Source organism: Mauremys mutica, chromosome 23, assembly GCF_020497125.1.
Source record: "Mauremys mutica isolate MM-2020 ecotype Southern chromosome 23, ASM2049712v1, whole genome shotgun sequence".
Lineage (NCBI taxonomy): Eukaryota > Metazoa > Chordata > Testudines > Geoemydidae > Mauremys > Mauremys mutica.
The window spans coordinates 13,714,905-13,742,174 of record NC_059094.1 but is presented as its reverse complement, the minus strand read 5'-3'; the positions used below and the strand labels follow the sequence as shown (position 1 = coordinate 13,742,174).

Genomic DNA, 27,270 nt, shown 5'->3' with positions numbered 1-27,270 from the left:
TTCTTACCACTCAGGGACATTTATATTAGGAAATAGCTGCTCTCCCCCACCCCCAAACTACTGCTGGCACTTTCAGCACCATTACCTAAAACACACTGAGAATGTAATAGAAAAGGGTTTCCCACAAACTGTGCTGATGCGCGGGGGGGGGGGGGGGTTCAGTCCCTAAGGCTCAGTAGGGCCTATTCCTAGATAAATCACGTTGGGCCTTTGCCCAGATATCAGCCTGTGGGCTCGGAGAACCTGCTTGACAAGAAGAGGGATTATGCTCCCAAAGTCCTGACTCAGGCACCGGAGCAGCCTTTCCGCTGGGAAAGCCGTTCCCTGCCTCCTGGCAGGGTGACGAAGGGCCCATTGCCCGGGGAGCTGAGCGGCTCCGCGGGGTGAAACCAGCAGGCACAAGCTGGGCTCCACTGACCCCGTTTCCTCCTCCCGTGTCTGTCCCAATGGCCCTGTCCCCGGCTCTCATGGGTTCCCCCAGGGGTTGGGCTCTGGGCTGCCCCACCCCCCACGTGTGGCTCTGGGTCACTGTCTGCGGGGGGTTGGGGGGGGATGGACACTGCCCCCTTCCAGGCCGATCGCACCCGGCAGGGGAGTGAACCCGGGGCAGGCTCGGGGCACTGATCCCGCTCCGCCCGGGGGGGGGGTGTGTGTCCGTCAGGGCTCGCGCTCCCCCCGGGCTGAGGGGGCCTCTGAGGGCCGGTCCCGTTCCGCTGTACCCGGGCCCCCCCGCGGGGCGGAGGCTGCTGGGTGGGGTCTCTCTGCCCCCCTCCCCCGGGCCACCCCTGGGGACTCCCGCCCCCCTCCCAGGCCCAGCGGCCCCCGGGTAGGACCAAGATGGCGCCCCTTCCGGCTTCCGTGCCATGTGTGCCGTCACTTCCGGTGGGCTGACCCCGGGCGCCCCGACCGGTCGGCTGGCGGAAGTTCCGGTCGGAGAAGCAGGAGAGTGTCTAGGAGCCGGGGAGAGAGCGAGAGAGGTGCGGAGCGGGGCGGGTCCGGGGGAGGGGAACCGAGCTACTGTGGGGAGGGGGAGACATGGGGAGGGGTCAGTGGGGGGAGGGGAACTGAGCTATTGTGGGGAGGGGGGAGATATGGGGAGGGGTCAGTGGGAGACATGGGGAGGGGTCAGTGGGGGGGAGGGGAACTGAGCTATTGTGGGGAGGGGGAGACATGAGGGAGGGGTTGGGGGGGAAATGAGCTATTGTGGGAAGCGGGGGGGAGATATGGGCGGAAGGGTCAGTGTGGTGGGGGGTAATGGCCAAAGTATTTGTGGAGGGAGGATGGGCTATAGGGGGAAGGGAGGGAGAGATAGGACCTTGATCTAGTTCGGAGACACACTGAGATGGGAGGGTGATGGCTGGGGCTGACACACATCTCAGGAGATGGTAATGGGGGTTGGGGGGAGGCGCCAGGGGAGTTTTGGACTATGGGGTCAGGTGGAAATGGCCCCAAGAATTTCATGAGCCGCATGTGGTGGGATGTGCTATTGAAGCTACTAGAGCTGCTCTGTGAATGAGCTGTGCAAACTGTGTGGGGTATGAGGGTGTTGTGCTATTGGAAATCGTAGAGGGATGTTGCAATTGACTGTATATGATGATATAGGGAAAGTTGTTGTGTTTGCATGCAGGCTAAGGAAGCACTTGGTGGCTCAGGGTAGGGGTAGTGTAGGGATATGCCATGGGGATCATATCCAGGGAGAGAAGACATGGTAAGCACAGAGGTGGCCAACCTGAGTCAGAATTTGCCTGTGTACATTGCCAAAGCGCCACAGTAATACATCAGCAGCCCCGCCCTGCCTGCCAGCCGCCCGCCCATCAGCACCTCCCCTCCCTCCCTGTGCCTCATGCAGGAGGCTCTGGGGAGCGAGGGCACGGCAGGCTCGGGTAGGATGACCAGAGTAAAATATCGCGATGGGGGTGGGGGGTAATAGATACCTATATAAGCAAAAGCCCCCAAAATCGGGACTGTCCCTATAAAATCAAGACATCTGGTCACCCTAGGCTCGGGAAGTGGGTGGGAAGGGACAGGGCCTTGGGGGAAGGGGTGAACTGGGGCCAGGGCCTGTGGCAGAGGCAGGGGTTGAACAGTGAGCACTGGAAAGTTGTCACCTGTAGCTCCAGCCCTGTAGTCAGTGTCTGTGCAAGGAGCCGCTTACTAACCTCTGAAGAGCTGCATGCGGCTCTGGAGCCACAGATTGGCTACCCGTGATGGTAGTACTTGGAATAATGTAGGGAATCTGGGAGCTGGGTCAGTGCAAGGATATTGCAGGAGACAACTCAGAGAAGTTGGTGTAGAATGTATTATTCTGCCAACTGTATGCACTCAAAACACAGCACAAGGTAGCAAGCACCATAAATGACGGACAAACAAGAGCGTTGGTCATAACCCAGTAATCAATGAGGAGGCAAGGCAGGAGAGAGAGGTGTGTCTGGATGATATCTGAGAGCAGATACACAGTTGTTCCAGAGCGTAGGAGTGGCAGAGGAGAAGACCCTCTCCTATGTGGAGTGCTCTGTCTGGGAAAAGGCAAAAAAGACTCTGGTATTGATTGGGTAAGAGACCAGAAAAAGGGATGAGAGAGAAACACACTAGGAGCCTTTAGGGAGGTGTTGGGGATCCATTGAGTGGGGGCTGTTATAGATTATCCATGTGTGAAGCACTTCTCTGGGTTTTAGCTAGGGGATATGATTATTTGTATTGTATAGTAGAAAGGAGTGGATTAATTAGGGAAATTGAATTGCTTTGGATAAAATAAGAACTGATGCAGGTTGTTGCCACAAGCTCAGAGTGAACATCTCCTGGCCAAATTCTATTAAGGAGAAAGTAAGGTTAAAAGTCATGGGGCCAAATTCTCCCTTGGTGTAATTCTGTTGACTTTGATGGAGTCACGTGAAGGATGAATTTGGCTCAGTAGGTTTTAAAACTGCAGGCTCTGATTACCTTATATTTTTGTCTTTTGTGACACTGAGACCTCTGTAGTTGAGTGAATCCAGGGCTTACACTCAACTTGATGGCATTTCTCTGACTGCATCTGACATGATAACTTCTTAAAACCGTATCTGATCAATTCCAAACTTTCAGGGAATGTTTTAGGTATCAATGGGCCGAACTCTGCTAATTTTGGTGAGGATCAGAAAGCCAGAAAAGCCTGATTTCCACCAAAATCCAGCCTACAGACGGCCCATTTGATGCTGTAGGCAGGGCAAACTCTCTGGTGTCTTCTGCTGCTGCCCACACACATCACAGGCAGCTGCTTGCATTTCATTGGCAGTGTAAGCTGAGCTGTGCACCCATTCAGCCCTCCTGAGCCTGGCCCCTCAGCTCTGTCCAGTTCCCCGGCCCCAGGCACCTCACCCCCAACTCTAGCCAGTTTCCTTCCCTCCCTCCCCGAGCTGGGCCCCTCATCCTCCAATTCTGGCAACCCACGTCCCCACCCTGCTTGCCAGCCTTCACTTACACTTAAGTTGGCTAACACACAGAGTTTGGCCTACTTGAGCAATGAAATGCGCAGCTCTCTAATTAATAATAATAATTAATGCATTTATCTTTGTTACAGATAAAACACGAGACTTTTAGAAAGGAAAAACTATTCAAAATTTCATTTACTTTTCAAGATTTATGCTATTTATCCCCCTCCCCCCCAGCTACTTACCCCAAAGTTGGACTTTGAAAATAGACGGGTCAGTTTCTCCTTTTATTTCTAGGCCGGTTTTCTCTCAGGTCTTATGTAGGAGCATAATATGCCAATGACTGAGTGATGGCTACTCCAAGGGGCTGCTTAAATTTAAGCAAAAAGCCACATTAATTGAAATTTCCCAAATCTTGCAAAGGTTTCTTTTAACATTTTTTTTTAATTTACTTTTGATTGTTTTGCATAAAACACGTTTTGGGGCCTGACAGAGTGTCCCTTAACGTCTTGTTTTTGTGGCTGCTTCTGCACTAACTGTGAGGCATAAATGCTCAAACGTTGGGGCAGTGGGCTATTTTTGTGGCATTTCTGACCCCACTGAAACCATAGAGCATTGGAGAGCTTAGGAGAAAGCTCCCAGGAGGTTCCCAGCTCAGAAAGGGTTAAATATCCTGGGGGCTTCTCTGAACTGCCATACCATCTGTTAGCCCCTCACAGCCTGTGTGAGCAGAGTGGGGGGGGGATTGGGGAATCAGTCCCTATCCAATATAGGGAGCACATTTTAACTAATCTATGCATCTGTCTTAGGTTCTTGTAGTGCCCCCATTTTCATAGCATCTGAGTGCCTCGCATTCTTGAATGTACTCAACTAGTAGCTAGTCTCAGGACAGGATAGGCTATACTGGACAGTGAGACTCGGCTCTTCGGGGCTGTCGTCTTCTACCTTTCTGGCAAGTGCTGTTCCTCCCCGCTGGTTTCTCTGAACATGGGAAAGGCAGTAATATGTGGGTTCAGTCTCTGTGGCTAGTCATGTGGCATTTGGGTGCCAGATCTGATGAGCTCCTTCTAATATTTGATTAGAGTCTGAAAACATGACTGTTCGTTGGTCCGTGAAACGAGTTTGGTGGATCTGGGTTTAGTTTTCGTTGGGCAGGTTTCCACATCATCAAAATCACTGGCACGGTTGGCGGTGACTGGCACCCATCTGGGCAGTTTCAGTAGAGAGGGCAAGGACTTTACTGGGCCATGGAGATGGAGCTCCCTCCAGGCTATAGCTAAGAGACGCTGGTGGGACAATGCGGGGAAGTGCCCTGTGCCCACGCTTCACCCGTTCTGTGGCTGGATACGATATCAATGGCCAGGATTGGCAATAGCTGGCACCGTCCCCGAGCTGTAAACTTGCTTGGCGAGGTTAAATGTGCCGGCAGTGTTTGCCTGCTCTTTGAGGTGAGCGTGATGGTGATTGTATTAATAGATGCAAAGAAGATTTTGCAGGTGATGTAGCTGTAATACCAGCAGATGAATGTTGCTTGTTTTCTATCCAGTTGGGCCTGTGGGCGTAGCTGGTAACAAAGGGCTGTCTGGTTTATTAGCGTTGTAAAATGTGTGTCACTGATCTGTTTGAAAAGCTGAGGGCTGCAGGCAGAGCTTGCCTTTGAGACCTCCTCAGCATGGCTCCCATGACAGCCAGAGAGGTATGCTGAGCCAGAACTGGCCCTTGGCTCCTCCAGTCCCTGCATTGTTACCAGCGAGATCAATAACCTTGACCTTAAGGTGCAATGAACAGAAACAAGAGTCAATTTTCACCATCCAATCAGCCGCCCATAAGTGGAAAACATTCACTGATTTCTGACTCCCAAGCAGCCAGGCTTGAGCTGAATCTGTTCTGTTGCAATGAAATATAATTGGGTGATGCTCCCAGAGATGCCCTCCCTGCAGAGCCTCCCAAGGCCCTTTGGAAGGTGCTGCGCAGAGCCCTGGTCTGGGCAGGAAGGGAGACACAAACCCTTGCCATGAGCTGACAGGCAGTGATCGGCAGACACAGAGTTTGGGGATTATTAAGGTTGCAGCTATTGGTGAGATTTCCTCAAGGGAGAATAAAGATGATGAAGCCCAGGACCTGCTTCCTATCCTCACTTCCAACACTCTTCCCCCCCCCCCCCCCAAAAGCTTAATTCAGAAGTGCTGTTTGCTGCTTCCTGGCTTTGCAATTCATCACGTGCACGTTCCCCTCTGTATGAAGAGGCAGGAGCTTTGAAACTAGTTCAATATGAGCTCTCTCGCCTTTCCTGAGCTAAGCCTGGAGTTCTGCTCCACGTCACCCTCTCTGAGCATCACTGGGGCGATGCATTTTGGGCTGTCCACTCAGGTCAATCTAAACCCTGAGTTGGTTTAGTTTGGGGACCTGTAAGCGATCTCCTGACTGCTGACACTGCAGTGTGTTAGTCAATATGTGACCGGCATGCGTGACGTTTGTGTCTTGGGCGGCACATATGTGCAGGGTTCATTAGGATGGCGATTGCAAAGTTCACTTCCTTTTTTGTGCGTGTTTATTTCTTGTGAAAGCTGCCCAGTTGAGAGCCCCGGAGATGAGATCCCTGTTAGTCCAGGCAGGTACAAGCTTCTCCAGTGTCCCACAATGTATCTCACCCCCATCCTGAAGGGAGCAGCCTTGGAGGAGGAGAAGAATGTTGGTTCCATGGCCCATTACGAACTGAACTGAGCCCTTCAACTCCTGTTCCACGCAGGCCTCAGTGGGCAGCCATCAGATGGCAGCAGCTTCCAGGCACCACCGTGCTGAGCTGGCTTTGAGCTGGTGTTAATCGGTCGGTGCCAGCCCCTCAGACTGGAGCTGGGATTTGCAACCTGATTTTGTCTCTCTTCCCTACAGGTGCCAGCTGTTGGAGTTCCTTTCAGTGCATGTGTGGTAACAACATGTCTGTCCCCCTCCTTGCTGATGCGGTGACTGTTTCAGGGGCAGAACGGGAGACTGCAGCGGTAAGGCTGGTCTCTGCTCTGTCCATCTGCTGTAGCCTCGGCTGATTAGGGAATTAACTGGCCTTTTTCTTTCCCACTGTCGTTATTAAATGCAAAGGGGACGCTGGCCTGTAGCTCAAGCCCATCTTGAGATAGTGATGTGCTCGAAGGGGCAGCCTCCCTCGGGTTCAAAGTGTCTTCATCTCTTGAAATTAAAAACTCACACTGCTGTTTGTGTAGGAGCTGCACAAAACCGGTGAGTTCTCTTGTACCTGCTGAGAACAAGGAGCTCGCCCTGCTTCGCTGAGTGGTGCTGGCCGTATTGGTGTCGCTGCAGCACTAGCAAGGAAGTAAACGAAACAGCCTTATTTCCCTTCTTGGAAGTGGAAGCTGCCAGTTTGACAGCCCTGGAGCTGAAATCCTGAGCCACCCAGTCCCCAGCGAGAAAGCCTTGCCAATTTCAGGTGTCACTAGGAACTGGGGTGAGGGGTTGGATCCATGTTTCCTCAGTGGAAAAGGATAAAACTGGAGGAGGAGGAGCTCTAAGAGTGGATTAGTGATTACTGAGGTTTATAAATGCCCACCGCGATCTAAAAGCTAACAGTGAATAAAGAGTGGGGTCAGGGAGGTTTTCAGAGGCACAGAGTGCAGGTAAGTGCCCAACTCCTGGAAGGTCAATGGGAGTTGGGCGCTTCACTCCCGTTTGTGCTTTCAGAATCTTCCCTGCAAAGTTCCAAAGGCAAACCCTTCATGGGCGCCTTTAAAGAGAACCCTTTTGTTTCCTCAAAGCCAGCTGTTTAGATTCGGTCCTGCTGCAGAATCAGAAGTAGCTGGAATCTCCGGGGGCCCAGGCAGGGTCGCCTCCCGAGAGCACACGTTGCTAGAGGGCTGTCGAGTCTAGTTTTAAAAATCGCAAGTGATGAGATTTCTGCCCCTTCCTTAGGGAGAATGTAAATCGCTGGGGAGCACCAGCCCAGTCCTCAAACCTGCGCTCTCCAGAATGATCGGGTAGGCACATTAGTGACAGGTTCAACAGCCCTGGTCTCGGCTGTTTAACCACGAAGACAGCTCGAGATAGCCGGTGCCCATGAGTAAGGTGGTGATAAATAGATCCTACAACAGTAAATCTGTGTGTCTGTCCCAACTCAGTGCATCGTTCTCAGACGGTCTAGATAATACTTAGTCCTGCCATGAGTGCAGGGGACCAGATTAGATGACCTCTCGAGGTCTCTTCCAGTCCTATGATTCTCTAGGGCACAGGGACATGTCATTAGCTTGGGTAATTTCTGCTCAAGAGTGTTGCATCTGCTTTTGTTTGACTGAATGGCCCTGCACAATGCCCCACATGGCTGCTTTTTAAATCCCAGACCTGCCTCACCACGAGTCCACCAGCTGTTATGCTGGCTAATACCTTTGTTTTCTCCTTAATTTAACAGGTCATTTTTTTACATGGGCTCGGAGACACAGGGTGAGTATTTCTGGAGCACTGGCCCTTGTTGTCTGGCTGTCAAGTGGTACTCGGAGAATCCATGCTGCCTGCTTTCACTGGGATTTGAAAAGTGCATTGTTTGGTAGCAGCACAGAGCAGAGATCAGGCAGATAAGCCTGTTGGATCTGTGTTATTTAAATACATGGAAATTGCTTCACTGCCTGTCTGGCCGGGGCATGGTATTGCTCCTTCCCAGATGGAGAAGGGATGGTAATAGCCTAGCGAGTGCAGCAAGTTATGATCCCGTGACCCTAGTGTGGGCATCTCTGGCCAACAGCTGTCTGGATTTCAGCTTTAATATTTGTGATTTCCAGCCGCCTCACAACATTCTGCTCTCCTGGCGGGAGGATTGTTTTGAAGGCTAGTAAAGTATAAATGGTTTTTCCATTACCTTGGGTGGGGGGCGGGAGTAAATTCTATGCCTAGGTAGCTGCTTTATCATTCATTGTGTGAGGCTGATTTAAGGTAACCGAAGGCTGCTGCATACACAGAGCCCGTCTCTGCAGAACGCCTTCCTCTCCGATAGCAACGCCTCCATTACTAGCCGTTAAGCCGTGTGGCTGTTTGCTCTGGGTCTCTCTGCCTAGCCGTACAAGAGACGGGCGGCTTTGTGCTGCTGGGGTAACATCATAGTGCTTAGGCAAGGAGATTGATGGTGTGGCCAGGCTCATCATGGACTACTGCCAGTGCACTGAGCAGAATGGATTGGGATCCCTGCTCCTAGAGGTGCTCCTGGCTCTATAGGGATGACATGGCGAGGATGGAGTGGGGGTGCCAGTATACGGGGCGGTACCTTGCCTCACACTTTGTAGCATGCAAGGCTTGAACTCTCTCTTTTCTCCCCTGTTAGGCACAGCTGGGCTGAGGCGTTCTCCTCCATCCGACTCCCATATGTGAAATATATCTGCCCTCACGCGTAAGTATCACCTCTGCCCCTGATCGGGGGGAATTCTGAAACCGTCTGCTAGTTAGTGGGAGGAGAATATCTCACCAGGTAGTCACTGTCCTGAATGGAAATTAGCATTGGAGCCTGTCCCGCTCTGCTGCTCCCAGGCAGGGCTCGCCCCTCCCACTCTGAGCTGGCTGGGACGGGTGGTGCTCTCACAGGATGTGCTCCTGCCAGCTCCTGTTCTGGTCGGGGGGCGGAGCTGGTGGGCTGTAGTCTTGTTCCTTTCCTTTGCCCCATCATCTCTTCCCACTTCCCCTCCTTGTGTGGACCTTTCCCCTAGAGTTCCAGCAGGGGGGACTTGTCTTTCCCCTAGTAGATGAGTGATGGTGAAGCTTTCAGGGGGTGCTGACTGCAGGATGGGTGGCCGAGTTGGGCACATGGCACCCAAACCTTGTGTGATGGATCCATGGCCACAGGCAGTGGTCACCAGTTAAGCCTCATGCATACAGAGCTAAAGGAGAATTGGTGTCAGCTGTGCTGGGATTAGGGCTCATATCCTCTGTAGGCTGCAGCCACTTGAGGGCAACATGACCTCTGTCCCTGGAGTAAGCCCGACGGTGAATCCGGCAGAGGGTGAAGTATGCACGCGCTGGCCAGTGCCTGTGATGTGACAAGTCAGCGTCACTCTGGAGCGCAAGGCGCACTCCCCTCAGCTGGGCACTTGGGAAGGAGGAACAAGGGATTCTAAAACAGCCAAGGAAAACGTCTCCCCGGCTCTGCAGGCAGCTGACTGCCTTTCCCTCCAGAGTCCAGGAATGGCCCCCAGTCTCTGCTCGAGAGGCAGATAGTTGGCTTCCAGGCACAGCTGTGTAATGAGTGAGATGCTGCTACCCAGGGTCTGATTTCCTCCCTGTTCTGCTTAGCTGTTCCCTGTGACTGCACTGAGCAGCCAGAAGCACAGGGAGCATCGGCCTCAGGTCCCTTCTCTGAGCAGGCCAGGTCAATATAAAGCAGTAGTGCCTGACGTACACTGCGAGGCCCTAGCACTGATGCCTCAGCAGCTTCTGTTTGGTTAGCAACACAAATGTGCACTCACCCATCCCGGGGAAGCACCGGAGCAGCATCCTAGTGAGCAGAGACCCTCCGTTCCTGGGCGTCCCATCCTAACGGGACAGGAGCGAGCAGTTGCTGCCCTGGCAGCATCTCCCCAGCGCAGCAGCAGAAAAACAAAGGCAAGAGTAGAGCCAGTCCCCAAATGCCGGGTCCCTGGATGGGCTGCTAGGCAACAGCACACAACACTGCCTGCTCCAGGAGGGAAGCTGGATGTGCAGGACCTCTGCACATGTAACCGGGCCAACGTTAGCCGGGCCGAGAGCCTGAGGGGAGCTGGGGAGTTAGCAGCTGGGGAAGGGGGAGGCAGTGAGGATTGGACATATGTTAAAAAGGGGGGAATCCCAGCCGGACATGGGGTGCTGCATGTGGAGGGTGGGGAGGGAAACAGTTTGCTGTTCAGCCCCAGCAGGGTGGTTCCCCAGGCCCACCTGGACAGGGCAGGGGGCGGATCCATGCAAATTCTGCCCCGGTTCCCTGGGTTCTCTGGCCCCTGGCGGAGGTGAGCGAGGGCCAGTCACACCGAGCCATAGGCAGCGGGTGTTTGTCTGAGCCAGCGATACTCTAAGGGACTCTAGCTAAATCTTGTTCCGCCCAGGTGAGCCTCCAGCTGGGGGCAGGATGTACCACTAGGGGGCGTCATGCTGCTTCATTCACTTGCTGCTGCCAATTTGCTAGTCTCTAAGGTGCCACAAGTCCTCCTGTTCCTTTTGCGGATACAGACTAACCCGGCTGCTACTCTGAGACCTGTCACAGATTAGTCTCTTTGGTGCAGGGCTGGGAGCCTGCTGGCCAAAGTGCCCTCTCTGGGGCTGGCTGGGCGGCCTCTCTGGGCTGGATCCCTCGGGCAATAGGTCCAGGATCACTTTTCCTGCTGCAGGTCCCACCTGGGCTGTTTCACTTGCCTTAATCTCTCTTTCTCTGCAGGCCCAGGATTCCTGTAACCCTCAACATGAAGATGGTGATGCCCTCCTGGTCAGTTCGTGGGGCTGCTGGCGGGGTTTGGGGGAGGGGATGGCTTGTGTAACAGAGGGAGCCTGAGGTAGTGGCAGGTGGAATCAAGGGTCTTTCTCCAGCCACCCGTGGAGGAGAGGGAAAGGTGGGTAGGGAGATAGCTGGAGCCCCCCCAGGGGAGAGGGGGTGGGTGTATCTGGTCCTGAGACTCCCCTGTGCCATGGACACTGGGAGAGTGAGGAGGGGGCTGATCTCACTTGCGTTCCCTCCCAGGTTCGATCTGATGGGGCTGAGTCCGGACGCGCCTGAGGATGAAGCTGGAATCAAGAAAGCAGCTGAAAACCGTAAGAGAAGTGGGGGTGCAGCCACTTGGGCTGAGGGCCTTTCCCCAGCCTCTGTCTAGCCCTGTCTTCATCCCTTTTCCACCCGACTCACCACGGCCTCTCGTTCTCCTGGAGGGGAGCAGGATCTGTCCTCGCTTCTGCCTTTGCCTCTGCTCCTCCCGTCCTTTCCCTTGTCCCTCATCTCAGACTTCCTGTGCCCTGTGGAGAACACACCTGGGGCCTTGCCCTGATTCTGCCCTGCGCAGATCCCAGCTCCTGTGAGACACTGTAGGACCCCCTGGCCATCCTGAGCTGACCCACCTCTCTCTGGCTTCTTCCAGTTAAAGCAGTTATTGAGCATGAGATCAAGAATGGCATCCCACCCAACCGCATCATCCTCGGGGGCTTCTCGCAGGTAAGCACTGATGGTACAGGCTGGAGCCAGGGACTTGCGTCCAGCCTGCTGTCCCACAGGAACAGCAGCATTGCCTGGCTCCAGCTCCCTGGCCGTGTTGGTGCAGGGGGATGGCTGGGTTACACTCCGTGGCTTTCTCAGCTTCATTCCCAAGCAGGGGGACCTTGTCCTCCCGGGGCGGTTTGTGCATGTGGCTATACACTGGGGGGGCAGTGCCCCTGGCTGGGAGGGGGTGGTGTCACTTGCACTGGGAAGGGGTCGCTCCCCTCTTGGGGTTGGACTCCGCTGGGCTTGCAGCTCCAGGCAGCAGCTCTACTGCATGGTCCTGTGCTTGGTATGTTCCAGGGCGGTGCCCTATCGCTCTACACGGCGCTCACCTCCCAATACCAGCTGGCTGGTATCGTGGCTCTCAGCTGCTGGCTCCCGCTACACAAGGCCTTCCCTCAGGTACCGGCGATCTGTCTGTCTACCTGCCTCGGGGCTGTTATTTGCTAAGGCACCGTGTGGGGTGGGAGTAGATCGGGGGGCGGATGGGGATGGAGGGGGCTTTGCTGCTGCCCATCACAGAACTCAGCAAACCCCACCTGGGACTGCGGACAGCAAGCACCCGGTGGAGTCGGTGGCACTGGGGTTGTGGCACAGGTCGGCCGTAGGCAGGACACTGCATCGATCGCTCATCTGCTCCCCAGTGAGGCATCCCGCCATGCCCTGGTACCACTAAGCCCTCTTCTTTGTGCTGCAGGCAGCGAGCAACGGCGTGAACAAGGATATAGCCATCCTGCAGTGTCACGGGGAGATGGACCCCATGATCCCTGTCCGCTTCGGAGCCCTCACCGCCGAGAAGCTGAAATCCGTCGTCACCCCCACCAAGGTTCAATTCAAAACCTACCCTGGAATGATGCACAGCTCCTGCCCTCAGGTCAGTCAGCTGCAGGCGCAGAGGGCTGGGGTCAGGGGCATCTGGATATCGTGCCTGAGCCTGCGGGCCGCACTGGAGTCTCATAATGTGGAGCAGGTTGTGCCCATCCTCACGTTTCCTGTAGATGTGGACTGCATGGAGTACAGGTCCCAGCATGCAGTGCCCTGGTGGGATCCAAACAGCGGGCTGCTTGGCTCGTGGTGGTGCATTGCCGGCTGGGATCTGTACTATGTGAAGGCTGCATCTTCCTCTTGAAGAAGAGGGTGGCTGGGGCTGCAGTTTCGCTGCCACGGCTCTGGATCACGAGTCCGGGGTGAGCGCAATGGCCTTTGCAATGAGGCCTGGCGTGGGGGAGGGTGGCTATGGGCCCCGAACTTCCCTGGCCCCAGGACGGGGGAGATGGTCCCAGCTAAGGGTGTAGAAGCCTAGATTTGAATGAACCTGGGGAGAACCAGCCCCTACTTCTAGCTTGGGGGTTGTTCCCTCGTTCAGGTTGGGGGCTTGCGCTGCCCAAGGAGCACCCAGCTCAGGGGACTGTCAGCAGTGGCAGCGTCTGCCCTTGGGCTGTTGAAAAGCTGGATCCAAGGCACCCCCCTGCAGTGTCCTCCCAGCCCTAGGCCCTGCCCCTGCGGGACGCTCCCCTGCGGGCACCGGGGCAGCCCCCGTGTGTGACGGGCTCTCGTGGTCTGTGTCCAGGAGATGATGGCGGTGAAGGAATTCATTGAGAAGCTGCTGCCCCGGATCTAAGCGGAGCCACTCGAGACTGTCGCAGGGAAAGGACGCAAGGTCACCACCGCTGATCTTTCCCACTGATCCTGTCTGCTGCAAACGGAAGCCATGGCAACCAACCTCAACTCCAGTTGTTTTCCCTCCCTTCAGTCCTTCCCTCTCCTGTCTCTTCTGCACCACGGGCCCTCAGGCGTGCGGGGTGTTGCTCCCCGGTGCTCCCTGAGTTGAGAGTGGAGCTGTTTAAGGTAGAGACTGTCCCAAGTCCAGTGTGGCCTTATCTCTCGTTTTTCCCTCGAGGATTTCGATCCCCTTGATTTTCCTGTATCCGACCCGGCTGTGGAGGTGGGCTCAGCACTAACTCAGGCTGATTTCCATGGTCTTGTCTCTCCTGTTGCAGTATTAGCAGGGAGTCCCTCCCCTGGAAAGCAGGAGATGTCTGGGATCTGGGGGGGGCTGCTGGCCCATGCTCCCCTGGGCTTGAGCTCGAGAGCTTTGCAAAGCTACCTCGACAGGCCCGATGACCCCGCTGTGTGGCCCAGTGGGGTCATGGCCTCTAGGCAGCTGCACAGTCCTTTGGTCTCCAGGGCGGGACGATTCAGAGGTTTTTAAAACAAATCAGCCTCTGGAACCTGAGGCTCCGGGGGGCCCAGCTCAGGGGCCGTTGGGCCAGAGCGCGCTACACTGGGACTGTACCTTAAACTCTGCTCCCTCTCCCAGCAGCACAGCTGAGGGAGCTGGCAGCACAGGTGGGTTGGAAGGTAGCTACCTACGCCCAGCCCGCCTCCTGCCATGCGCTCTGTTACACGCACCCCCAACAGGAAGGCAGCCATGCCCACGGGCTCCACACTGCGTCTGATTGTGTCTCTGCTGCCAGGGCGCAGAGGCTCAGCCGTTCTAGAGATAATCGAGGGATTTCCTTCTCCTCCTGTTGCTTTTTACAATCTTCTCCGTTCTGTGCTGGGGCATCCCCGCCCGTCTCTCCTCTCATCGCCGCACTGTTAGAAGCTAGGCAAGGAGGCAAAGACAAATCACTGCAGTTTACAGCCAGCTTCCTAGTGTATTTCCCCTGAGCTCTGTCCTGGGTGCCGGCCCAGTCAGGAGCGTCTCTTGCTGCTACTTCTTCCTCTCACAGCAGGGTCAGGTCAGGTGGAAGGACAGAAGGAAAAGCTCCAGCTGATGCTCTTGTCCTGGGCTGGGATAGATGCAGGCAGGAGCCTCATTCTCAGCCTTGTCGTCATTCTCACCAGCATCTGCCATTGCCCACGTCAGCTCAGCTGTCTCATCGGCAAATGCTGGAGAGCCTTTTCCCACTGCCCCGGGGGCTGCCAGTCCCAGAGCCCCCCTTGGGGCCAGTCGCTGCTATGCCCATATAGCCCTGAGGGCTCTGCACGCTTGCCCATAGGCACCAGCCTGCTGGCGGCAGGCAGGGATCGTCCCAGCAGGGAAGGCGAGAGCATCCCTAAGAGCTGGGGGCAGAATCGCCTTCATGAAGTCACCTGAGCCTGCCTTTGCCACAGGGGGCTTGCCCCTCTCCACGGAAGGCTGGGTCCTTCCTGCCCTGTTCAGCTGAGCCCCTACTGCTGGCACAGGGATAGGGGGAGGGGGCATCCGGTGCTGGCTCATGTATCTTGGCAGGCAGAGCAGCACCCCGCAGCCTAGAGGACCTGTTCTCTCTCCCCTCCTGCACCCCCTTGCAGCTGAGGGCCGGCCTCTCCCTGTACAGGCCCAGGGGCTTTGCTGTTGAGCAGCACAGGCCTGCTCCCCCCATGGACTCAGCCCGCTGCATTATCAGCCCCTTCTGGGCTGGAGCATAAGTGGGGCCTGGAAATCCAGCTGCAAATGTCTTGTAAAGAAACCTTTTTAGGCTAAGGGCTGAATTCCTTATTCCTCCTGCAGGCGCTGTCTCCATCAGCTGAGCCAGGCCTCCCACCCCCCCAGCATAGACTTAGCCAGGGCTAGGACTGCCGGTGGGGGCAGGGCTGGCTGTTCCCAGCTGCAGCCCCAGCAGGAGCAGGGAAGGCAGCAACTCACTCAGGCCCAGGGTGGGGGGAAGAGCAGGTGAGGGATGGTGCTGGTGGCTGGGGTGCAGCTTCCCAGAGGCAGGAGAAAAGGGGGCTCGACCACGGTCCATGGATGCAGCCGTGTCCAGCGCTGCACAAAGCAATAACCCTCTCGAGTGCCTCACAAGCAGGTTGGCCCCATTTTTTAAAGGGTTTACTTATGTCGCTGCTCGCATGGAGGGGAGAGGCGGGCCTAGCTCGTCTCATTTTGGACACAGCCCTTCTGTTCCTCCTCCTCGGGTCTGCTTAAAGCTGCCCCCTCCCTGGGCTGAGGGGAATGCAGCTCCCGGGAGTTTAAATTAAGGCTGGCGGCTCTACCTGAGCTATGTGACTGTGAATTGGAACATTCTGCAGCTTGGCTGGCTGGGGGCCCGGCCTCATGTTCATTCTTATGTATGAAAGTAGGGGCCTGTTCTCAGCGCATTCCCCGGAGCTGCTCTCTCCCTGTGTAAGCAGCAACTTCCTCTGGGCTGGGGGCTGCTGAGGCCGCAGGGAGAGAGAGAAAGAAGCTTCTGTCCATTCCTGAAAATGGCTTTTAGTTCTCTGTCTTCCTCGGGGAGGGTTTGTGTTCCACACCCTTGGACGTGAGATTAAAGAAAACATAAACCTCTCCCACGCCGTTGAGCCAGTCTCTTTAATGCAGCGAGATACTGGGGCACGGCAGCTCTGCGCCACCTCATCTCAGAGGCAGGAACAGATTGACTCACACTGGCCCCTGAGGCAAGTCAAAATCTCAATGCATCATTCAGTAGCATCAGCTATAAGCTGTAGGAAATGAGAGCAGAACAGACTGGCCCTGTGTCCCCCGATCGCTCACAGCTTCTCTGTAATAAATAAAAGCTTCAGGAGCTAGGAAAACAACCCGTTGCCCCAGGGAGGCTTTGGTGAGTCTGATTGTAAGGAAGTAGCTGCCGCAGCCACTTGTGGAGTGAGCTTGTAAACGCCGACAGCCACGAAGGGCTGGGCTAAGGGATTGTGATTTTCCCCTCACACGCTCTGTCCCACAAGTGTTAGTGACTAAGCCACCCCCAGGAAACCCCCGTGCCCGGCCCTTGAACGCCACAGAGCTAGCTCAGCGCAGTTAGACACAACAGACTCATAAGCACCAGGCCCTGGCTCCTGTGTCCGCCCGACACAATAAAAATCTCATTTGGTCCCTTACAAGCAAGGGTGAGGGGACTGGGGCAGGGGAAGGGACAAGGCAGTGCCCAAGCCCCAAAGGTGGAAGATGGAAGCCCCCCCCAGGAGTGGGGAAGATGTTCCTGCACACAGGGAACTAGGAGCCCAGGGGCAGGATGGGCTGGTGTACATGAAAATGCTGACGAGATGGCCTGGCCCTTGGGAAGCTGCCGAGTGTGGGTGGCGTCCTGTCCTTGTGAGGTAGGTGAGAGGGAAGGGCCTGTGCGCAGTGACCATCTCTGCAATGAGGGAAGCAGCAGCTGAAGGAGCAAGCCCCTCCGTGCCAGAGCCCAGCATGGCTTGGGGGGGGGGGGGTCTGTCCCTTCTCCGAGGGACTCCACTGAATCGTGCTGCGATGTTTTCAGCTGTGCAAGTTCTGCTAAACGCAGCTCAGCGTGGCTGGGGTCTGCTCAGCCCTCTGCTGCTGCAGAGCCAGGGGCTTCCCCAGGCCAGGCCCTAGCCTGTTTCTTGACTGCCCGGTGCCATGAGTAAAGTCAGCTCCTGGTTAAAAGGTGGGAAAATGTCACTGGCCCAGTACGACTCAGGCCGGCCCACCCCTGCAGAGAAAGCAACTGCAGCTCTCTGGGGACTGAGCCTGGCGGGCCGGCACCGTCCTGGCTGCTCCCCGGGGCCGACGCTCTAGTTGTTGCTGAAGCCTGTGGGATTCTGCACCTGCCACCGCCACAAATCTTCACCTGCAAGACACAGAGAGAAACTGAGGCTGGGGGGAGGGGTGCTGGCTGCACCTCCAGGGCCCATGCGAGAATATTGAACCAAACGCTCTAGTTCCTGCAGGTGTGTCTGACTCTTCGCACCAACCCCTGGTGCTTCTCATACAGCCTCCCCCCCAGAGCAGCAGCTAAGTGACCGGGCCACGGAAGCAGCTCTGGTGAGAGCTCAAGGGGGGTGGGGATAAATGGGCATAAGACTGAATGATGCCCTGCCTGCCCCCCTCCCCCCCAAGTCACTGGGAGGGGCCAGAGGAGGCCCAGGTAGAGTGAGGGGTGGGGGTAGGTCAGAGCACGCCCCGAGGGGCTGCACTTACACATCTTGTCCAGCCCGAAGGCAGCTTTCCAGCCCAGCTCCTGCTCGGCCAGGGCGGGGTCAGCGTAGCAGGCGGCGATGTCCCCCTCCCGCCGGGCAGTGATCTTGTACTTTATCTGAAAGAAAAGCACCGCGTCGGGGGTGACGGTCCCGGAACCTCACCACACGGGCCCCAGGGGCTGGACAGGGGGTTCCGACGGCAGCACAAGGCTCAGGCCCATGTAGCTAACAACCTGGCCCCACAGACCTCAAGGCAGCAGCTACCCCCCGGCTGGAAGCAGGGACAGCTGCCCTGGCTGCGCTTTACCAGCACAAGGGGCAGAAAGATGCCCTGGAAAGAGTTTGAGAACAGCCTTGAAAGCGCTGCTCATGCAGGGCCGGGGGCGTGGTAAGGCCTTGGGTTGGCACCGTACCTCTCTTCCTGATGCTTTCTCCATGGCTCTGATCATCTGCAGGACGGAGTAACCGCAGCCTGTGCCCAGGTTGTAGATCTGCACGTAGGACAAGAAACTTGCTGGCTCTTGCTGTGCTGAGGGCCTGGGCGCCGCCCAGCCCAGCCTTCAGTTTCACTAAAGCACCTGGCCCCACCCTCAAACTGTCCTGGACTTCTGGGTGCTCAGCTTGAGACAATGGGGCCTGATTTCTGATGAGCAGCTGCAGCTAACGGGCTGCGGGCACTTGCACGTCTGAAAGCTGGGGCCCAGCTGGCCCAAGGGGGCTCCCAAAATCAGGGGCCACATGTGAAAGCTGGGCCCTGTCCAACCCCACCCCTGGCACTAACACCTGACTCACCCTGACTATAGGCTCTTTTCACGGCCAGATAAGGGGCCTTACTCTTATTGCCCAATAGAGGGAGCAGGGCAAAATGCCTTTGCCTTTATAATCACACAGCGCTAGGGGTGTACATAATTCCCCCTGAGCAACAGCCTCTACTTTGGAATGGGGGCTCAGGCCGAAGGAGCTGGTTCTGCTGAGCCCACGTTAATGTCGGTGAATCACGGCTCTGCTAATCCCCAACACCCAGACTAGAGAAATTTCCTACCTTGCAGCCACAGTTTTCTTTCAGTTTCTTCAGAGCAGCGATGTGGCCTTTGGCTAGATCCACGACATGAATATAATCCCTGACACCTGCCAAGAAACAGGAGAATAATGCAAACCGGGTCAGTGAATGCGCCAGGCAGCTCAGTCATCCTGGGCCACAGGGAGCAGGATTTAACAGGCACCATCTAACATAACAGAGTTTAAGATAAGCCAGAAACACTGGGCAGCGCACCTGTTCCGTCAGCTGTCTTATAATCGTCCCCAAACACGCTCAGGTACTCCCGGCGCCCCACTGCCACCTGCACAAGGGAACGGGCTCGTGAGTTCAGTCTGCTCGTGTGACACACAAAGGGAACACGTACAGGGGCTCTTACACGGAGCACTACTTAAAGACAGTCTGCAAGGGGAGTTCATACTTGAGCAACGTAGGGCATCAGATTGTTGGGGATTCCCTGGGGATCCTCTCCGATTCTTCCTGACTCATGGGCTCCGATGGGATTGAAATACCGGAGGAGAATAGCATTCCAGTCCTGGGAGAGAGACAGCGCCAGTCACACACTCTGCCTGGGAAGCGCAAACAGGGCCCCAGGAAGCTGCTAGGATTCTCATGGCTCATGCAGCACCCCCTTCCATCCCTCCCCCACCAAGCTGTTCAAAGGAGCCCTGGAATATGAACATTGCCTGGTTCATCTACCCAGCTCCCATCCATCTCCCAAGCCTTGAGAAAGTTCTGGTGGGAAACAGAAGGCCCAGATTTCCTAGTCCCCTGAGGAAACCTGTAGGTGGGAATGGGTCACTCGACAGAAAATTCATCCCTCATGCAGTTTGCTCCCCACAGAAGAGGCAAGGGCCTTGGCCTCTAAACTCCATCCTTGTGGGTTCCACATTAGGGGGCCAGTATGTGTGTGTCCCCGATCTCCCCTAACTCCTCTGCATGAGCAGAGGCGGGGCTTTGGAGGGCTTTCAGCAGTGCTGCAGGAGTGGCTGATCCCCTTCCCCACCGGCTAGAGGAGATCTGCGTATGGAGGGGGGCCAGGAATGCTGGGGAGACACTTTGGACTTAGGATCCAGCTGAGGAGAAGCCCAACCTACTGGGTTCCCAGTCTCCCTGGTTCAAGGGTGTGCACAGGGCTGAGTGGGTGCTTCTTACCTTCTCGGCCTTGCACAGGTCGCGTATCATCTCCTCAATGAAGTACTTGGATTTGCCGTAGGGGTTGGTGCAGCCCCCAACTGGGTGGTTCTCGTCCAGCGGGAGGTAGGCAGGGTCTCCGTACACCGTGGCCGAGCTGCTGAACACAATGTCCCTCACCCCGTGTGCTTTCATTGTCTGAGAGGGGAAAGCAGGGACCCGTCCAGTGTCAAGCCCCAGGGAGAGCCTCTCCCGTGTGCTCGGCAATGGGAAGCTCTACGTACATGCTAGCGAGTACTCAACGGCCCACTAACAACAGCGCACATGTGCAAAGAGCCCTTGATACAGGGAATGAAACAAACTGATGTACAGCCAACCTATCTGGGGACCAGACCACCTAGGGCGAGCTCAGTGGTTTGAGCATTGGCCTGCTAAACCCAGGGTTGAGAGTTCAATCCTTGAGGAGGCCACTTAGGGAATCTGGGGAAAAATCAGTACTTGGTCCTGCTAGTGAAGGCAGGGGGCTGGACTTGACCTTTCAGGGTCCTTTCCAGCTCTAGGAGATAGACCTATCTCCATATATTACCACTGAAACGTAGCCACCTCCAGGGTGAAACTCAGCAGCTCTTTGAGGAATGCCACTAACAACTGGGGGAATTTAGGGAGGCAGAACAGAACTTCAGAATGTACCTGGGGCTAACACCCCAACCCTTACCAAATGTGCTGGGGACCATTAATAATCTTGCTCAACCAGACCTTTGGTTTTGCATCACAGCCAAGGCACAGCGCCCCCTAGTGCCGTGCCGGGGTCAGTTCTGACTCGGAAGAGCCACCTCAGTGGTGCTTAGGCTTTCCTGAGAAACCCCCTTCTCAGCGCCGCTGACCATAGCAGGCCAAGGCCACGGTCTAGAGGAGCATATTCATTCAGCCGTGAACTGGGGGAAAGAGATCCTGAGGTTTCTTCCCAGGCAGCCAGAGGGGCTTTTCCATCCCTCCCATTCTCTCACACTAATTACCTTCCAGGCTTTCTCCTCTGCTCTCCTGTATGCAGCTGATACCCTCTTGTTGTAATTCTGCATGGGGGGAGGTGTCAGCCTGCATGAGCCCCGACTGGACTGGAACTCGGAGAGATGGAGGCCACAGGGTCACCCCCCCAGCTGGGCTTACTCCCTGGATCTTCACTCCCCTTGATCACTAAGTGGGGTGTGCACACAGCTCCCCACAGGGTCTGTCTGCATCCCCAGCCTCGTGTGCCTTTGAGCCCTTTGCACTGGGGATGTGCTGGGTACTCCAGTGCCCTGCCTCAAGGGCTCTGCTTACCTCCAGCAGTCGAATGGTCCCCGTGAGGTTCACCTTGTAATACTCCAGGGGTTTCTGAACGGACTCCCCAACGGCCTTCAGCCCCGCAAAGTGCATCACAGCTGAAAAATGGTGCTGCAAGGAAACAGAGAGGCCAAGGGTTAGTGCCGGCTGGGAAAGAACTTGGATTAATGACACCTGCAAAAAGCCCCTAGGGCTGGTAGGAAATTTTCTGTCAAAACTGTTTTTTGACAGAAAATTGGGTTTTTGACTAAACAAAATGTCCCTACAAAAAGGTGTCTGCTTGCCACAGAAAAATTCAACTTTCGGTCAAAAGAACCTCAACACCTGAAACCTCCAAAGTTTGATTTGGAAATGCCACCATAGTGGCTCCTGGGAGTTGTAGTTCAGGTGCCTCACGCTCCCATTCTTCTCTATGAGTCATGTTCCCCAGCCAGACTGCATCTCCCATGGTGCACTGTGGCAAGCCAGCAAGAAGGGAGACTGTTGTGAGTCAGGGGAGGTGTATGCACCCAGCCCATAGAGAACAGGGGCACGAGGCATCCAAACTACCAGGAGTTCCTGCTGTAACAGTTCCAAGGCCACATTTTTGGTTTGCATCCTGCTTCTGGCAAGAAATCAGAAACTTGAAAAATTCTTGCCAGAAATGCTGAAATTTTCCATGAGGGGAAAAATAAAAAGACAATTTTCTGACCAGCTCTAAAGCCTCCGCGTCCTGTGGATACGTTTGTCTCGCTGCTCCCTCAGCACATGTTCCAAACAGCTTCCCCCTGTCAGCACAGCACCTTGCGCTGCAGGAAATGCATATTCTCCCCTTCCCCAGCAGGATCGCCGCTAGCTCACGTGCTCACCTTCTGAAAGAGCTCCCGCAGAGCTGCCTCATCAAGGATATCCAGCTCCTGGAAAAGAATCTTCTTGCCCACAATCTCCTGCACGCGCTGCAGGCTTTCGGGAAGAGCATCTCCCCCTGGGGAGACAGGTTATTCTGTGACACCAGGAAAGATCAGGCCTTGACCATGGCCACTCAAGTGGGACTGAGGGTCACCAGGGGCCACAGGACAGAGCCCAGAGTGGCAGTGACTCTCCTTACCTCGGATGGCATTGTGGAAGTTATCGATCACTACAGGGATATAGCCGGCTTCCACCAGCTCCAGCACGCAGTGGCTGCCGATGTACCCAGCTCCACCTGTCACAAGGATCTTCTCTGCCATCCTCACCTAAGATGAGATCGGAAAACCCATTGAGTGGGATGACAAATGGAAAGAATGGAGTGAAAGGGGCAATCTTGGGGGCCGGACACTGCAGTGACAGAAACCTTAGAAATGACTAGACAGATGGAGCATAGGAATTGCTTTAGTAGGACCCGTAGGTTGGATCATCTAGCCAGGATCCCACCTCTGACAATGACCAATCCTAGGTCATTGAAGAGAGTAACCTGTCCAGAGGGTAACTCACTAATCTAGGCAGTTAGACACCTTGATAGCTCTAAAAAGCTGGCCCTTTGTGCTTGTCGTATGCCCTAAATCATGAGCGTTTATCTCCAATCCCCTGGAATAGTCATCCAAGGAACTACTCGTTCTTTTTTGAACCCTACTAAGATCTTGGCTTCATTGATACCTAGTGGCAATGAGTCCCACAGGCTAATTTCACATCACGTACAAATGAATTCAGGTTTAATTGTGTTGCCTCACATTTTAACTGATGGTCCTCTTGTTCTCATACTATGAGGAAGGGTAAATCGCAGAGCCTGATCTACTTTCTTTTGCCCATTCTTTGATTTATATTCTTCTATAATGTCCCCTCTAGTTTGCCCCCCTCTCTCAAAACTAATCACTCCTCATCTTTAGTCTCTCTTTCCAGGACCTGGTCATTCTCATCACCACCTCTGGGCCCCTTCTGATTTCTGTTGTGGCCTCTGTGAGAAAGGAGGGGGGGGGGGGGCGGGATCAGCAGAACTGAACCGAACATTCAGGACCAATTAGATAGATATTTACTAAGCACATGGAAATCTGAAAAACATCCCGCCTGGGAGCATTTCCACCTGCGTGGAGTTTTCCTGAGGGAGAGGGTTTATGAGACATCAATGCCTCCAAAGCACTTAGCAAACGCTCACTAGTTACCCATGCAAAGAAGGGATTATTTCCATTTTGCATATGGGGAAACTGAGGCACATAGAGGAAGCAACTTCCCCAAGATCACACGATGTGTCAGTATCAGTCTGAGATCAGAGTTCAGGAGCTCCTAGCTCCCCCATCCCGTGCTCAGACCACTAGCCCATGCTGCCTCACACAAACATGAGCTCATTCTGAGGTTAGTCACTTGCTTGATATCACAACCAGTCCCACAGCAACCAACAAGGGCGTCACCAAGGGAGGATCAGAGCTTGAGCCAGACCAGATGAGCTCTGAAAAATAAAGCTCTCTCTGCCATGCAAGCGAACCAGCCAGCAAAGCACGGGTAGCCATCCAGACGACCCTACCCTGCCACTAATGCAGGATTGGCCCCGACAGACTCCAGCCCCAGGTGGGGGAGAAAAGCAGCATAAAGCTACACCCAGGTTAACCCTATCCCAAAACGGAAAAGGTCGGGACTACGAAACGACAGCCAACCACCTGCTCCATATCTAGCCAAACGAAGAAACAAGCCCAGCCTCGTTTCCCTGCAAGGGGGAGAGCCCTGCCTTACAGGAGGAGCAGGGACCCAGCTGAGGGTCCTTGGCCAGCTGGGGGAAGAGGCTCTATCCTTGAGTGGCCAGCTGGGGAGCTCGAGGAAGGAGGCAGCAGAGTCAAATCACTTCTTCTCTCTGTAGTGGGGAGAGTAGGTTCCGCCACGGGGACGCCCAGCGAAGCCGTTCCCTCCCACTCTTCAGGGTGTAGCTTAGTCAAGCGGTCTCACTTAGGAGTCAGGGGTTACCGTCCACGTTTCCTAGTCCTTTGTATGCCCTCCGCTAGGTCCCTGCAGGGAAAGAGGCTCCAGCCAGCTGGAGCTGGGAAGGTCTCTGACCTGGCAGGAATGACTAAGCCTATGGGGAGATCCACCCTCTTTTGCCCAGGAATAAACACTAGCTGCTTGTCTGTGCTGTCTAGTACGGCCAGCCAGCAGGAAATGCACTCCAGCCTTGCCTCACACACAGGCCGCTCGGAAGCGCCAACAATTTAGTTCTAAATGCCCTGATGCCAACCTGGCACAGCCTACCTGATTCATTCCTCCTGCTCAAGGAGGCTTCTGTCCTGCTGCTCTCAAGAGAGCGGGAAAGGCCAGAGCAGGACGTGATGCAAGGGGCTCCTTCTTCAATGGACTCTGTTAGCAAACAGACCCACTTTCTTCTGGGCTGGACAGCGTGGGGCCCCACATACAGACTAGGAGGAGGCTGGGTGGGCTAAAGCCAGGAAATACAGCGAGGTCTGGCCTGGCTCCCCGTCCCAGCCCGCCTAACAGCACAGTCCAATCAGCTAGCGCCTGAGGCCCCAGTGGAGGTATGTGGCTGCAGGACCTGCCCCTGACTCAGGTGTGTGCGAAGCACTCACTGGCACCTGGCACTTCCGGCTTTGCAACACAGGTTAAGTCCCTGCTATCTGCTCTCCCTCCCCAGGCAGTTCCCATTCTCCCTCCTTTTCAGACAGCATTTAACTATCCAGATTAAAGCTCCTCACACACCTAAGCACACATACCACCACCACCGGCATGGATTTTGCACCAATTCCGGGGTCACTAGCGTCACTTGCTTTATTAGGTTGTACAGTCCCTTGGTGGGAGGCTCATACGTTATCCAGTGAGCGGGACGGCTGGCCCCCAAAGCCATTCCCTTTGCTCTATGCATCTGAGTGTTTAAATGCCCCTAATGTAAATCCAGGCACCAGCCTATGAGCTGGAACCAAGCAGCTATTGAAATCCTGAGCTACCTGCTGGTGTACAAAATTCTTGCTTATTGACTCACATAAGCCTAAGGCATCACCATCCGCACACTGGACTGGTTCAAAATAAGAACTGGAACCTTTGGGCTGACACTTCACGCAGGACATTGATTTGATTTCTTTTTCTAAGTCATTTTACAGGAAAGGTCTGAAACCTGAGCTCAGCATCCGCTTTCAATGGGCGCGGCTGCTGGGAGGAAGGGGGTGCAGCACACAGCACATGACGTCTGCAAATCTCCACCTGCCAGGTGCACTTTCTCCACCTTCAGCAAACTTCTCCAGGAAAGAGGAAATGAGTAAAAGAGTAACAGGGAAACCTGAACCGCCTGCAGGCAGCTGAATGGAGAGGCCAGTCTTTTGCTTATGTTGCTATATAATAAATTAAGGGGAAGGGAAAAAAAGACCAAAAGTGTAAACCAAATCCTCAGATTACATAACCTAATTTGAATATGGGGCCCAGGGGCCTGGGAGTAGGGATTCCCAGCTCTGCCACTGTGGGAATTAGACAAGTGACCTAACTTCTCTGTTCTTCTGTTTCGCCATATGTAAAATGGGATAAGGGTACGTTTGTAAAGAACTCTGAGCTTAGTACAGCACAAAGGATTATTTCAGGGTGCTCCTGTTCTGTTTTTCTCTCCCACCTGCCTGTACAGAACCCTCCTCTCCCTGCCACACAATTCAATTATCTTCTTGCTGTACGAAGAGCTCTCATTTATACCTGGCTACCGGCAAGTCGGTTTCCAGACTGCCCAACTTCCCACACAGTCCAATAAAACCTCCCTCAGTAAAGCCACAACAGGGCGCTTTGCTCCCTCATGGGTATATGCAGTGCCAGCCGGTCCTGTTTACTCTGTGGGTCTAACTTCATTACAGGCCCCAGACCCGCCTGGGGGTTAGAACCACCCCATTCCTGTGTTTGGCTGGATTTCTCACCCAGCCAGGCCCTCCGGCTCCCTTGCAGGCCCACACTGTCGCCTCAACCACCCTTAAAAGCTCAGAGTCCAAAGCAGGATTCTAGTCTGTTCCCTCTGCGCATCCTACTGCTACCGCTGCCTGAATCCCTGTTTGGGGACAGAACAAAACTAATTTGCCCAGCAGGACCAACGGGCTCCCTGTCCAGTGGGTGTGTGAATGGGGCCACGTGGTCAGGCAGTAGGACTGCGCTGGCTGATTAGAGGGACAGGAGCCGGTCTGCCTTCCCGGAGGCGATACGGGAAGGTCAGTGACGGCCACACCCTGCTGTCCTGAGCCCCTTGCTGGCCTGGAACCTAGGCGGGTGTGAGGCACCAATGGCCTTTGCAGTGGGTCTGCCTTTCAGGAGGAGACCCCTGAGCAGAAGCCTCCCTGGAAAAGGCCCGGCTGCAGCCTGTGTTCCCAGGGCTCAGTCCCTCTCTCTGTGGCTCGGGGGGGGGGGGGGGCATGGGCAGCACCAAGCCCCTTCCTCACATGGCCCCATGGCCCCCCATACCCTGGTGCCAGCGGTGGAGGCGGAGGGGCAGGGTTCGGATTCGCCCCAGGATCCCACTTCTCTCACCACGGGTGCTGGTGCTCCGGGAGGGGCCAGACCCTAGTGGGGCAGCCTCCCGCCACCGACCCCTGCACTAACTGACCCCCCCCGCCCACTAACCAGGATCCCTGTCCCCCCCCACTAGCCAGCACCCCCACCCCACCCTCCACCGACCCCCCCCGCCCACTAGCCAGCACCCCCACCCCACCCCACCGACCCCCCCGCCCACTAGCCAGAATTCCTGCCCCCCCCCACTAGCCAGCACCCCCACCCCACCCTGCACCGACCCCCACCGCCCACTAGCCAGGATTCCTGCCCCCCCACTAGCCAGCCCCCCCGCCCACTAGCCAGGATCCCTGCCCCCCCACTAGCCAGCACCCCCACCCCACCCTCCACCGACCCCCCCCGACCACTAGCCAGGATTCCTGCCCCCCCCCCCACCGACCAGCCAGCACCCCCTCCCACGCCGACTAGCCAGGATCCCTGCCCCCCATCACCCCACCGACCCCCGCACTAACCGACCCCCCCCATTCGGCGGGGCCCCGGGCTGTGCCCTCGCCCCTCCCGTCCTGCCACCACGTCCCCGGCAGGGCCACTCACCGCGGCGGTCTGGGCTCTTCCCGGCTCTCGCCCGTGGCGCGGCCCCTTTAAGAGACGAAGCCCCACCCCGGGCCTCAGGGACACGCAGCCGCTTCCCCATGGGAACGTGTCACTCCCGCCCCCACGCTACGGGATCGCGCCAGGGCCAAAACGAGCCAAACGCGGAGCTCTGGCTCAAACCACGTAGCTCGGGGCGGGGAGAGACGCGGGGAAGGGAGCTGGATTGGCTCAGACCATCGCTACCTGTGGAGGGTGGTAAAGGA

At 55.7% G+C, this 27,270-nt stretch overlaps 2 protein-coding genes across 5 annotated transcripts; one reads left to right on the top strand and one right to left on the bottom strand.

The window, feature by feature from the left end:
- Positions 1–840: 840 nt before the first annotated feature.
- LYPLA2 (lysophospholipase 2) lies at positions 841–15,884 on the top strand. Of its 3 annotated transcripts, XM_044997643.1 has the most exons (11): positions 856–977; positions 2,419–2,422; positions 6,300–6,406; positions 7,822–7,853; positions 8,725–8,790; positions 10,801–10,848; positions 11,101–11,171; positions 11,492–11,565; positions 11,911–12,012; positions 12,308–12,484; positions 13,181–15,884. In XM_044997643.1, exons 1-11 carry the CDS (start codon positions 864–866, stop codon positions 13,229–13,231), a joined length of 846 nt encoding a protein of 281 aa, XP_044853578.1. In that variant the 5' UTR covers positions 856–863; the 3' UTR covers positions 13,232–15,884. The 3 variants fall into 3 exon arrangements, with proteins under 3 accessions (XP_044853580.1, XP_044853578.1, XP_044853579.1); XM_044997645.1 differs by lacking the exon at positions 2,419–2,422 and having other exon boundaries at positions 841–977; XM_044997644.1 differs by lacking the exons at positions 856–977; positions 2,419–2,422 and adding an exon at positions 1,435–1,708.
- Positions 15,885–16,017: 133 nt separating this feature from the next.
- GALE (UDP-galactose-4-epimerase) lies at positions 16,018–27,152 on the bottom strand. Of its 2 annotated transcripts, none has more exons than XM_044997641.1 (11): positions 27,008–27,152; positions 22,077–22,203; positions 21,838–21,953; positions 20,987–21,100; positions 19,688–19,864; positions 18,954–19,067; positions 18,770–18,836; positions 18,539–18,624; positions 17,910–17,987; positions 17,498–17,612; positions 16,018–17,147 (listed from the first exon to the last, which is right to left on the bottom strand). In XM_044997641.1, the coding sequence occupies exons 2-11, from the start codon at positions 22,195–22,197 to the stop codon at positions 17,092–17,094; spliced, it is 1,044 nt and encodes a 347-aa protein (XP_044853576.1). In that variant the 5' UTR covers positions 22,198–22,203; positions 27,008–27,152; the 3' UTR covers positions 16,018–17,091. The 2 variants fall into 2 exon arrangements, with proteins under 2 accessions (XP_044853576.1, XP_044853577.1); XM_044997642.1 differs by lacking the exon at positions 27,008–27,152 and adding an exon at positions 22,870–22,905.
- Positions 27,153–27,270: the final 118 nt, after the last annotated feature.